Consider the following 13,378-nt stretch of genomic DNA (forward strand, 5'->3'; position numbering starts at 1 on the left):
GTTGTTAATTATCATTATTAATTTGTTCATTATTTGTCATTACTAGTAAAATAAACTTTAGATAGCCAGAAAATTTACAATCACGTTGTTACAAGTTCAAAAACTTAGCCCCTTTCACTTCCCACAAGCATAGAAGGGGATTATTTTGATTTGATTCCCCTATGGTTAAGATAACAACAAAAAACATTTATCATTTTAGCACCAAGGTTATTGGAATGAAAACTTAGTCTCCTAGGCCCATGTTAGGTCTATTCACACCTGAAAAATGCGTTTTTCCAAGGCTTTTCTTTGATTTGTAGAAACTACGAAGTTTTGGGGGCAGTATTACATTTTCGTCAGTGTCACCACGTTTTGAACCTTGAAAACAAAAAAGCAAAACTAATAAGTTACAGCTGACAGTGTTTTTCGTTGATAAAATTCAGTCAACTAAAAGGACAATTACACCTTCAAACGAAACCCTACGTCTTCTTAAACTATTTAGTGCTTTGGTGCCATGAGTAAAAATTCTTCAGCAGAAAAATTCGTCCAAAAAAATTTTATTCTTTGACCGTCCATGTTTAAAAATTTTAAATGTTTGTCCGAAAAAAAATGTTGCCTTTTCTATGAAAAGCCAGCTTATCGTTACGATCTTACAGCACTGGAATTAAACACCACGTCTCTCCAGATCTTTCCTTGACCTCTAAGTCTGATCTTTTTCCTTAATCTCTTATATATTGTTCAACAACTCCAAGGGGCATTTTTCGTTATATATTAATATACAGTCATATTGAAACGTTTAACTCGTAAAATTCCTTACCTTTTAGAAACACTCATACAATAATTATTCATAATAATATTCACAAATTAAAGTTGCGAAATTGTCATTACCTTCTTTCAATGGCATCCAAGAAATCCCTAGGATCTGGAAAAGAAGTTCCATGCCCCCAAAGCCCTAAGCGACTCATGTAGAACATATTACGAGGCTCAGTGGCACCGGTGGCAGAGGCATAGACGATCCTTGCATTCGGCAAGGCTTCTTGGAGATCACGTACAGTCTTTGCAGTCTTGGTCGGTTTTCCAGATCCAGTAGGCATCAGATTTTTCGCTCGGTGACATTCGTCAAAGACAATCTAAATAATAAAATTTAAATTCTAATTAATTTAATTTCAATTTTATTTACTTAATTAATTTATTATTTAACTGAATTATGTTGTTAGTTTTCATTTAATTTAAAATTAAAAAACATCCATCCCAAAGAGTGTGGGGAACTAGTAAGGTTTCAGCGTCGAAATATATCGCCAGTACCATCCAGCGCTTGGGCTTTCTTTGGGAACGACGTAATTCTTAGGAGATTCCTCCCTGGGGTATGATTTTAGCTCTAGATCCATTCTTAAAGGTTTCATATCTTAATAACAACTTTCCATCAGTAGTTGAATTCCTAATAATTCAACATTATGTTGGAGATTTTGAAAGTCTTAGTTTGAAAACAAAGAATTAGTAATTAGGGATATTCCAATACAAAAATTTGGTATTTGAAAGATTGGTTAATAACCCTGAACTGCAGCAGACTTATACAGGCATGTCTTTATGCTAACTGTATTTTGAGTCGAAATTATTCCTGAAAACACAAGAATACTTAAAGTACAGAGAAACCTTAACTTTAGTAAAATAAAGATAATAATCTCGACTATCCATTATCGCTTTGAAATTGTCCAGCTTTTTTTTTTTTTTTCAAGTCGCCAGACACTGCAGTAAAATTGGCACGGCCTTTTTTTCTACTTTCCCATTAAATCGTCAGATCTTCATTTATTACTAGTTTCCCATACACTTTGACCCATCCTCTTAACGTGACAGTTTTTTCCGCGTGGGGGGGGGTTACTCTTTTTTAAGCCCTTTTTTGGAAGGGTTCCCTGAACTGATCTCAGAGGGACCCCCTCCTCTCTTCCCCGCAATTTACACGCTTTACCAATAATTTACTGAGATTTTCTACTGGTCCGTTTTCTTTCCGCCCCGAAAAGCAGCATAGGGAGGCGTCGAAAACAGGTCTGAACTGATTTTAAGGGTTTCACTCATAGCAGGCTGAAGGAGGATGATTATTTAAGTTTACATGTCCGTGGTATATTGCTTTACAGGCGACATATACTTTGGTAGCAATGCGTGCTCTATTCACAAGCGGATTATCCGGAGAGAGGGGGGGGGGGGAAAATTCCTTCCCCAAACATTCTAAAAAACATTACCTTTAAAAGTGAAAAAGTGTCTGTCAGCTAGTTAGCCAAAAAACTATAAAGACGTAGTGTGAGACTTTTGAGTTCAATTTAACCAGGCTGAACTTAAAGTACGAGTAGTTCAACTCTTTAAAAGTGCAGGAAAACAAATTATAGATCATCTTTCAAACTCTTCGAAATTTGGCAGTTGTTTTGTCAACTAGTGAAATTGTGTTTTGTTCAGTCTAGACTTGTGCTGCTAAACCGTGATAAAAGATACACACGACCAGGCACGTACGCAGGAATTTTTTCCCGAGGGGGGGCAAATCCTTCAAATTCATTATTCTGTGAGAAAAATCAGAAATTTATGGGGGGAAAAACTTGAGATTTCGGGGGGGGGGGGGGAACTTGAGATTTCGGGGGGGGACTTGAAATTTCGGGGGGGGGAGGAAACTTGAGATTTCGGGGGGGGGCTCCTGACCCTGGCCTGCGTACGTCCCTCCACATGACGATACAAAAATAACGAAAATATTTGTGACAATCTGGAAGTGAACGACAATTTATTTTGCAAAGAGGAGTTAGAGACAGTACTAAACGCATTAAAAAATAATAAGGCCTCAGGTGTTGATAGTGTGGTAAATGGGTTTTTAAAATATGGCTATAATGGGTTTTTACATTAAGATTATGAATAAGATTTTTGAAAAAGAGAAAATACATAGCGATTTTAGGAAAACTTTAAACAAATCCCTTTAAAAGTTGAAAAGAGTGGACGGGTAAATATAGAGGCATTGGTTTCTGCAGAACGCAAATTTCTTAGTAAGATTACACTTTTTAAACTTAGAAATGCTGTAGCTAAAGTTTTAAGAAGAGAACAGCGTGGTTTTAGAAAGGGAAGGGGATGCGTCGACCCAAACTTTCACTTTTAGATTAATAATTGAGAAGTGCATGAATCACCAGACCCCTTTAATCCTCAGTTTTGTAAGTTATGAGCAGGCGGTTGATTCAGCCGATAGAACGACTTTAGTGAAGGCCCTATCCTTGTATGGCACACCAGAGTATCCAAAAAAAAACCTTATATTCGAAGTGATTAGTGTTAAGTAAAAGAACAATATTGCAGCAGCTGAAGTAAGAAATGAGGTTAGTAGCTGGTTTGGAATCAAGGAGTTAAGCAGGGTTGTGTTCTATCCCCTATTATAGCGGTGATTTTGATGGAGTTTGTCCTAAAGAACATAGTAAAGGAGAGCATGGAATCAAATGGGAAGATAAAACTCTTCTAGACTTATTATGCAGACGATTTGAATGTCCTCGATAACAATGTTAGTAAAATGCCAGAATTTTTGGAGGTTTTTGAGAGTTAAGAGTGAACTATCAAGAATCGGTTTGAACATTAATGTTAAGAAGACTAAGTCGTTTAGACTAGATACAGATGAAGGTGAAGAGGTGATGTTGGGTAATGAGAAGATCGATCAAGTGGATAGCTGCACTTTCAAGGGTAGCATGATAAGTATGTAGAGAGCAAGATGTAAAAAGCACATTAGCCAAGATCCAGGGTGTTTTTCACAGTTGAATTTTTTTTTAAATAGGAAGATAAATCTGGAAACCAAGAATAGAATATTGGAAGCTACATGAATAACAGTGGTCAAGTATGGTTCTGAAACGTAGGTGCCTCAAAAGACGGAGGAGGATTTACCAGATGTTTACCAATAGAATTGTCTACGGATAGTTTTGGGTATCCATTTGACAACAACAGGCTGTAACAAAATAATGGTGCTATCCCGCTTTCTAGGGCTATAACGAGAAGAAGATTGAGATGGCTAGGACACATTTTACGGATGAAGAATGACAAATTATCAAAGATCTTGCTTTTGGGCCATCCATCTAGGACCCCACATTATTTTGTTTTGGTTTTTATAATTATTTTTGGTTTATTTTATGCGTCCTGTAATCTTTTGTAATTGCTTTTAGATATACAACTACAATGCTTTTGAATGATGTCAATACAATTAGGCTTAAAATTGCACTAGGCCTATCGTCAAATTTACAGGTAGCAAGTGGAAGTTTATCGAAAAACTTTCTATGAAATTTTGTATTTGTATGAAAATACAAATATTCCATCAATCCGGAGGGGCAATTGCCCCTCCAGACTCAAGTTTTCCCCCTCCCTCCCCCCCCCGACCTCAGTTTGCCCCCCAGCTTAAATTTAGTTTCTGCAAAATCTTGTCAACATAAAGATCAGTCTGTAGAATTAAATCACTAAGAGAAACAGGTCAGTTTTTCTTACTGTATCTTTGTCAGTAAGGTACCATAAGAGACATTTTTCAGCTTCTATTATCATTTTCACTTGATTTCAGAAAATTGGCTCCAACTTTGCCCCGCCCAGCAGCTTATTTAAAGTCAATAATAAAAGCTTAACTATGCTATTTACAAGTATGACACTCCTTTGAATTCAAATCATATTGCCACCAATCCATGGCTAATTGGGAAAAAAAACATGACAATTGATAGTCTGAGTGAGAAGCAGAGCTGGTCTTAAACCGAATTTACGACCCAAATTACAATTTGGGTCGACCCAAGTTACTTCCTGATTACGACCCAAATTACTTCCTGATTTCATGCTCCCAAGTCGAAAAGCTGTTGTTTATTATTTGCCATGGTTCAAACGGCAGTTTCATTACTTAGTATGGAAGAATTTGAAGGAAGATTTATGGATAATCTTTAGGAAGAATTTAAAGGAAATTAGAACTTCTCGAAAGGGGTTAAAAAGGGAATCTTTGAATACATTAGGATGGAGGAGGAGCGTGCACAGCTGTGTTGGCCTCGGGCGGCTTGTTGCTAAAACAGCTTTTTAGTAGTTAAATAAATATTCAGGAAGTTTCAGTTTTATCTGGCGCCTTAAAACATCTTCCTGATTCTATATTTCCAAAGAAGCACAATATCTAACTTAATTTATTCAGCATATTTTATATTGCGGTAATTTTAAACAATGGGAACAAGGGTTTGGCATTTCAGCGAGAGAGCAAGGGGCAGGGGAAGGGGGCTTAAATAAATGCCTCGGATTTCAGATTATTTAGCTCAAAGTTTATCTTTCTTCAATCAAAGCGATTAGAAATAACACTAATGAAAAGCTGGGTAAATCAGACAATTTGACAGGTTGGAATCATTAGAGAACTAAAAAGGAATCAAGGCAAGGACATGGCAGTTTCTATCCGGAGGGGGGGGGGAGTGTTCGAAAACAGACAAAATGGTCGGATGTTGATAACCGCGGCACCAAACTATTCAAACAAACCCAATTATATATTTTCCTTATTTTTATATTATTTTATATTATATTTTTTTTATTTATTATTTATATTTTTTCTTATTTTTGTCCTTTATAGTTCCAGCTGCTAATAGTGATTTGAAGTCAATAATAAAAGCTTAGCTCTGCTACTTACAAGTCCATCAAAATCTGGCCCAAGCCATTTTGTGATCATTTTGAAACGAGTGTTATACGTGCCACCGCCAGATGATTCACCAATCAGAGATGCATATGTACTAAATAAGACTCCTTTCTTTATACTTCCATTGGCTGGAGAACGAATATCAGCGTACTTGAGCTAAATAAATAAATAAATCAAAAAGGAAAATTGCCAAATTTAAATTAAATGAAATAGTAAATTAACAACGCTTGTAAAGGATAAAAGGATAAAGATTCTCCAGGGCAGGTGATGGCGCACACGGCATGATGTTTCAGTTGCTAGGTCTTTCAATCTCCAAGGCCTATATTGCCAAGCAGAGCATCACTCCACTATGCTAGCACAGGGTTACCAAAGCCTACACGAACCAAAAATTAGTAATGCCACAAGAATTACTGTCGTGCTCAGTTGAAGTGACACCTTTTGAGAAAAGACCAGCACCAAAGGCGGATGGGTTTAGATTGGCGCTTTGCCATTCCTTCACAATCATAAGTTTCCAAAAGAAAATAGATGGGGCTGATACAGTCTAGATAACCGAAATTTCAAATCCAATTATATAGTAAACAAGATACACTCTGCACTGTAGTGGAACAGTGGGTTGACCTTAGCGTTGTAATACGAGACCCAGAGATCGAACCTTGCCGTCACAGCCAACTGCAGGGACCTTAGTAGTCAAGAAGCGTCGTTAATCCGATTACTTACAAGATATACTCTCATGGGCATGGCCCAAACATCGTATCTTTAAGTCAATCAATTAGTTATAAAATAACAAATACCGTAATAATCAAAATATGGTCACCACAAAAAAAATAATCAACGAGCACAAAAGTTTCGAACACAGTTTTCAAAAATGCATAAGCTACGAATTGTTAGAAGCACGAACAAAACTCGGCACATAGTTTCGATAATAACGCTGGGACCAGGAGTAAACAGGTGTCAGATTTTTAGCTTTCGCAGCCGCCTCTCGGGAGACTTGGAATCTTAGAGGGACCAAGGGAAGCGGGAGCAAGTTCTTGTGATGCGAAGGAGGGTTTGACGAAATTTCATGCACAGTTTTTTTCAAGACGGACAAAAGGAGGTCAAGTCCAAATGCTCTCAGACGAAAAAGAGTAAGGCACTCGTCATTTTTATTTCAATAACATTTTTAATGTTCCCCAGTCAAGGCACGCGTCATGACTAGTGGCGTTTCGAATACCTGATCTGGCACCTAGGATTGAGCGATCGTCCACAGAAGCGTAATGTGCGACGGCTTTCAACTCGGGCTTCTTTTTTTCACCTTAATGCTTATGTTCAGCGTTTCCGACAGTGAATTATTTAAGTCTGAGTTTTAATCAACAAAAAACTGATTATTTTTACACTGGATTTTGTGGAATGCCTACTTGATACAAGGATTTAATCTGATCCCACCTTATTTAACGTGTTTAATGATGATTTAACATAATTTTTTTGTACTTTTTAAGCATCCTTGCTTTACAAATTTTAAATAGCAGCCCAGAAACACTGCCCTTTCTTCAAAAAATCCATTTTATCGTTGATACAGATACACTGTTAAAACACAGCAAGAAAACTGCTACGTCTTTCTAGCCCTTACGTAAATTTTTAGCCCTATTTCTAACGACCGGTCTTAACACATCAGAGAAATGATACCTCTCTTATTTTTCAAACCCGAGTTACCTGTTTTTATTACAAAAGGCGTATGAGGACTTTAAAGCTGCATAAATAACCCTCCTTATCATACCCGTACACGGAAAGATTAAGGGAAATTTTCCCTGCGATGTTTTTCTGAGAGACCATTTCTGGCTCAAACACTTGCTTTCAAGTTTTTTGTCCGACTCGTAAAAACTTAAAAAAAGTCATATAACAAAACTTTGATGTGTTTTTACAAGTCTTTTTGTAAAACTTGTGGAAAAGTGTTTTTACAAGTTACAAGACAGTGTGAACATGAAAGCCTGTCAAATGTGAAAGTACGTATATATTAGCTATTGTCACTTTTGGCTCATATAATATATTAAATGACAATCCGGATCAATTATATCCTCATCACATTGAATTGAGAATGTCCAAAAAAAACACTCTGTGAGCGAGCACTTAAAAAAGAAAATAAAGAAAAATTAAATGAAAAATGTCAAAACTTCGGGAAGGGGGAGGAAGAAGAAGGAGGAGGCGTGGGTCTGAAACCTACTAACGATACCCGTGTAGCTTATTTGTTTAATATTATTAACTATAAAGATTACGAATGCTCTTAAAACACAGAAGTAAGAAGTTAGCAACAACAAAAACTTACCTTATTTAGAGCGTAGACTTTTATTTTATCAGCTCCAATGTCTCTGAGATCTCTTTCTGAATCGATCTTTAAATCAGAGCTGACGGATACCCACAATATTTTCTTCCGTTTTAGAATGTAGTTTTCAAGAACCATTCCAGATATGGTTCTGCCTTTTCCTACACCAGGTCCATCACCTTCACAAAAAAAAAAATTACTTAGATATACCTTAAAAACTTCATACTTTCAAAAAGGTTGCAGTGGTAAACAATATCTAAATTGGATTTGTTAATAGTTTTTTGATAATTACCCTGAGCATTCTTGTTAATTGGATTTGGGCCTGGACTTAGTTAACTGGACTTAGGCCTGGATTTAGGCTAAAATTTTGTTAGTTAGTCGGAAAAATCCAAAAATAACCAAGTTATTTAGAAAATATGGGAAATGTAAAAAACTGGGACTTTTTTCAAATTAGATTTCAAATTAATTCTTTTAGTTGATTTTTGTTCAGGTTAATACACTGCTAAATGAGATACTTCCATATAAAAAGACCCTTTCTTAAAAATGAACGACTTAAATTATACCATGTATTGACTTTGCCCCTTTAATCGATTGAAATATTTTTCATTTTAATTCCAGTTAGGCCTAAAAAAGAAAAAGTAATCCAGGGAAGCTATATCTAGGGTGCAAGATGAGTATATAAAGTATAAAGCATATTTTTGAGCATATTAGCGCAAAGCTATGTCAGTGTTTTGACTATTTTCATAGGCTCTTTTTTTTCTTTAGACCAGGGCACTTCGTATCTAAGGAGTTGTCGTAGAAACTTCAAAAAGGTCTCATTCGATTGGAAATCAGAAGGGCTAGTGCCCTTTTTAATAGTCAAAAGTAATTCGAAGGCAACTAATATTCCTTCCACGCCCACCATTTCCCCAAACACATTTCAATCAAAATTTTGAGATAAAAAAATTACCCTATTTAAAAACATAACAATGTTGTTACTACAGAATAGACAAAAGAAATAAAAACAATACACAAAAACAAATATACAACACATAGAAAGCAAACAAAGAATGAATTTGCCCATAATTCAAACCAGATACAACACAGGACATAATGACATGAAAAAAACCGTTGATGAATCCCCTAACTATTTAAACACGGATACAATTTGGAGAACAATCAGCAATGTGTTCTCTACACTCTAGTAATCGTGTTCGTAGTTTGTCCATTTTCCGTGTAATACCAAATACTCTGTATTTCTCAGCAAAGAAAGTATTCCAGATCCTACACAGAAAGGCCAAGAAAACAGAATATGAAGAAATATTTACGGATTATAAGTAACTCAAACCACATGGTCTATACATGACAAAAAAAAAGGTATATATTTAAAGAATAAGTTAAAACATAACCAAGAAAACTAGGGTGATCTTTGTTTGTTTGAGTATTTCTTCTGCTTTGTTAATGTCCACTTCAAAAAGTTAGTTTATTTTTAGTTCTTTTATCGCTCTGTTTTGTTTTGAACACCGAGGATGCCTTGGCAGAGATCCTTACCAAAATATCTGCTTTTGTCTTTTCGATTCTTTGTTTCCACTGGCAAAGAATATCCTCGTTTTCTTGGTAGTTTTGTAATTGTTTTTTTTTTTTTTTTAAATGGGTAATAAAGTATTCTACCTTGCTAAAAACGAAACTCCCAAAACGACTATGTAGAGCGCAAATTACGCATTGCAAAATTTTCCTAAGCAACACTATCAAACTGCCCATATAATCTGGCAATTATGCCAAGAGTCTTTCAGTTTTCCCTTTGAAGCTTGAATAACCATGGTTTGCGGTAATCAACGTATCTTTATAATCGATTGAATATGACCCGACTAGAAAAAATTCGTTTGTCCTAGAATCAAAATTCAGTTTTAGTTTCAGAACTGAGGGAAATAGTACTGTTTTCCCTCCTTATTGCTAATTCCTTTTCAATTTTAGTGTCACTCACAAAAATAAAACTGTGATTATAAGGCAAGAACTACAATTGACCAATTCCAACAATCTCCAACCAAAACAGGGAGGAGAAAGTAACAGATTCTCCGAACTAAATAAGTAAAAAACTATCTAACTGGGAATATCGGGATACACCTTGCCAAAATAGGGATAGCTGATTCCCCCTTGGGCCGAAGTGTAATATGATCATGGGACCAAGTAGAATTTTGGTAGAAGAATGGCCAGCTAAGAGTAGATATTGGCTGCAGATTGTGTATGATCCCTTTTTAGGGTGGGGGAGGTATAATGGGCGTCTGAGGCCTGAGTTTCAGTCCAGAGTGTATGGGTACATCCAGCATAAAATTAAATTACTCTAAGAAGCAAAAAAAAACTGTTAACACATCATTAAGTTCTTATATACTAAAGAAGTAAGTATATAAATTAGTTTTTTCATCTTTTCCTTAATCATAAGGGAAGAAATAAGGATTAAAGGCAACTAGAGACACAACAAGGAAATACATTAACGAAAAGAACAAGGAAACTATAATGTAATGCACTAGCAAACTTGAATCAGAATTTACCAAAAGATATGAAAATTTTCCGATGAAACACCGTTTCTGGGGTAGGTTTGTCGATGATGTTATTTCTCTGTGGGAGCATGGAGGAGAGTCACTTAACTCCTTCTTAACTCATCTAAACACTTTTGACTCTAACCTTCAGTTCACTATAGAACTAGAACATAACCACAAACTTCCTTTCCTAGATGTTTTAATTTTCAATAAGTCTCCTGGCCTTGAATTTTCTATTTATAGAAAGCCTACGCATAACGATAGGTATTTGCATTTTTCCTCCAACCACTCTCCCTGCATAAAAAGAGGAGTTGTTATTTCTTTGGTTGACCGAGTAAAAAGAATATACTCAGAGCCTCACATAGACTCAGAATTGAACTATATTAAGGACATTTTATTTTGCAATGGCTACCCTATAAAATTACTTGAGACCATTATAGACAGAAGACGAAAAAAGGCAGAGGGGAGTGCATCAGGTCCACAAGCCCCAACAGATAACGTCCCATTGGTAGATGATAATAAACTTTTCACTTTTATACCCTACATTCCAAAATTGAGTGACAAATTGAAAAGAATCCTTAAAAAACATAAACTTAAAGTCGCCTTTAAAAATTCAAATATTACACAGAACTTTTTTAACAACGGCAAAGATAAAACCATCCCCATTCTGGGTAGTGGTGTTTATAGAATTCCTTGTTCTTCTGGCTGTTTTTATGTTGGTAGAACCCAACATCAATTGGGGGAGAGGTTATCTGAGCACAAGTCCTTCAATCGACAAGGCAATGAGGTTACGCCAAAGGCCTGAGGTTTTTGATTCCGCCTTGGCGCAACATGTGTACGAGAATCCACACCATTTCATTTTGTTTGACAAGGCCTCTATTGTTGCCCCCGTTAAAGGTCGCACGCAAGTTTTCAGGGAGGCAGTTGAAATAAAAAAAGCACATTCACCAAAAGATAGCTTTTAATAGAGACACCGGAGAAACTTTTCTAAGTCCCATTTATGACAAAATTATTAATTCTGATCGTTTTTACATACATCCACAAAATTATATTGTGCAATTGAATAGAGTCTCCGATAACAATCAAACTGGAAAGCGATCAGCCTTTAAAAGTGCTTTACGCAAAATGAAATTCTGAAATCCCATTTAGACTTGTGTTTTTTATTCAGTTACCCTTTCACCGTTACTAGGAAAGGGTCGTCCAATTTTAGTTTGGTGTTTTTATTTTAAGGTTTGGTTTTTATATTTTTATCAGTTTTATTCTGCACTGAGGACGGTCAAGCGGAGGTCTTGACCGAAATATTTGCATAATTTTTCAATTTTTTCACTGGCTATTAATTGTCCTCGTTTCCTTTCTTCGCGATTTTTTGTTTAACAATCTTCGGCAATCTGTCATTCTTCAGCCGCGCAACGTGCCCTAGCCACCTCAGCCTGTCTTTCATTATAGCCCTAGAGATCAGTATTGAACCACATTTTTCGTATAGCCTATTGTTTGACATACGGTCAGCCGGGTACCCAGAACAATCCTTAAGCGATTTCTCTGGAAAACATCTAGCAAATCTTCATCCACCGCACTGCCTGCTTTATCGTTAGCTTTCTTTGAAAAAAAAAAAATTCTCTTTTATAGAGAATTCTTCTCTAAGCAAGTTAAGGAAAAATTAAAATTATGCTCTCTTGAGGTAAAACTCATCTTCAAAGATAATTCGAAAAAAAAAGAAACAAAAAATTCGAGAAATAACTCCAAGAAAAACAAAAAAAAATCTCCATCCATAGACAAGGACTTGATTTTACTTTTCATTTCTTTCTTTTCACTTTTTTTAGGGTTCTCAGTCGTTTCAACACTGTTTTCATATCCTTAATCTGAATAACATTGTATTTATTATCAGGGTTCATACCTCCGATCACTCCGATCAAAGTAAATACCTCCGATCACTTTGACTCTTAAAAAGAGCACTAGAGCGTCTGACACCCAATCCAATGAGCCCCCTCCAAAGTTTATGTGACCATACTTTCTATAAAAACCGTATATGCCCCCCAGGGCATAGCTTACAACCCCTGCCCTGAGGGCTGGGGGGATTCGTTATCCTCAAAGACATAATTTCCAGACCTTTAAAATTTACCTCCAAAAGATGTGTAAAGTAAAAGATATTTTACTTTACAGTCTACAACAATCAAAAAAGAAAACATCTTTACACCCATGTCTACTAGGATAAGCTATAAGAAACTAATACTTTTTTTGTAGCATTAAGGATCTTTTCTTGAGTCCTCTGTAGGTTATAGGGACTTCAGCCTCAAATATCCTTTTACCCGTACATTTACACCGTATTACCAATAAAAAAGTAGTGTGCTAGCAGCTCACCAAGTAAAAAACCGGCTCTTTTGCCGTTGGGGAGTCGTTTTTCATGTTTCTGACAAGCGTAAGTGATTGCTTCAAGCTGAAGGGCAGACAGTTTTCGCTCCTCAATAACATCATAAGGAAGAGATAACTTGTAAGTAACATCAGGGGGTTCAACACTTGCAAGACTTGCTGTCTCAACAACAGGATCTGGGTGTCTGTGTCCAAGTTTAACTGAAATAAAAAAAAAGTTCAAAATAAGTTCAAAATTCAATATCAATGTGGTCAGTTTTTTTTTGTATTTAAAACCCCCATTTTGTTCGTTTCTTCCTTATGTTACATTTCTTATTATTTAGATTATACTGTTTAATTATTCCTGTGTATACTGAAGATAGGGGGGGAGGGGAACGATCACTCGGAAAGACCCGGTTTGCTTGATAAATGCACAAATATTGACCTAAAATACTTGTATCGTGTTTGTCCCTACCTGCTTCAATGTTGTTACGCATGTTACGTAACAGACTTGTGTTGTTGAGACAACAAAAGTCTCAACAACAGGATCTGGGTGTCTGTGTTTAAGTTTAACTGAAAAAAAAGAAAAAAAACTCT

General features: G+C 36.1%; 1 protein-coding gene across 1 annotated transcript in view; it reads right to left on the bottom strand.

Annotated features, from left to right (window-relative positions):
* The window catches only part of LOC148947261 (protein strawberry notch homolog 1-like), a 90,535-nt gene that overhangs the window by 49,112 nt on the left and 28,045 nt on the right, over nt 1-13,378 (bottom strand). Inside the window, exons 6-9 of the mRNA XM_089096961.1 lie at nt 12,794-13,003; nt 7,923-8,098; nt 5,618-5,779; nt 868-1,109 (exon numbers count right to left, since the gene is read on the bottom strand). Of these exons, the coding sequence (XP_088953087.1) occupies nt 868-1,109; nt 5,618-5,779; nt 7,923-8,098; nt 12,794-13,003 (790 nt within the window). The remainder of the gene's footprint in view (nt 1-867; nt 1,110-5,617; nt 5,780-7,922; nt 8,099-12,793; nt 13,004-13,378) is intronic.

Source organism: Artemia sp. Qi Xiang Cuo, chromosome 11 (assembly GCF_049724085.1).
Source record: "Artemia sp. Qi Xiang Cuo chromosome 11, ASM4972408v1, whole genome shotgun sequence".
NCBI classification, from domain to species: Eukaryota; Metazoa; Arthropoda; class Branchiopoda; order Anostraca; family Artemiidae; genus Artemia; species Artemia sp. Qi Xiang Cuo.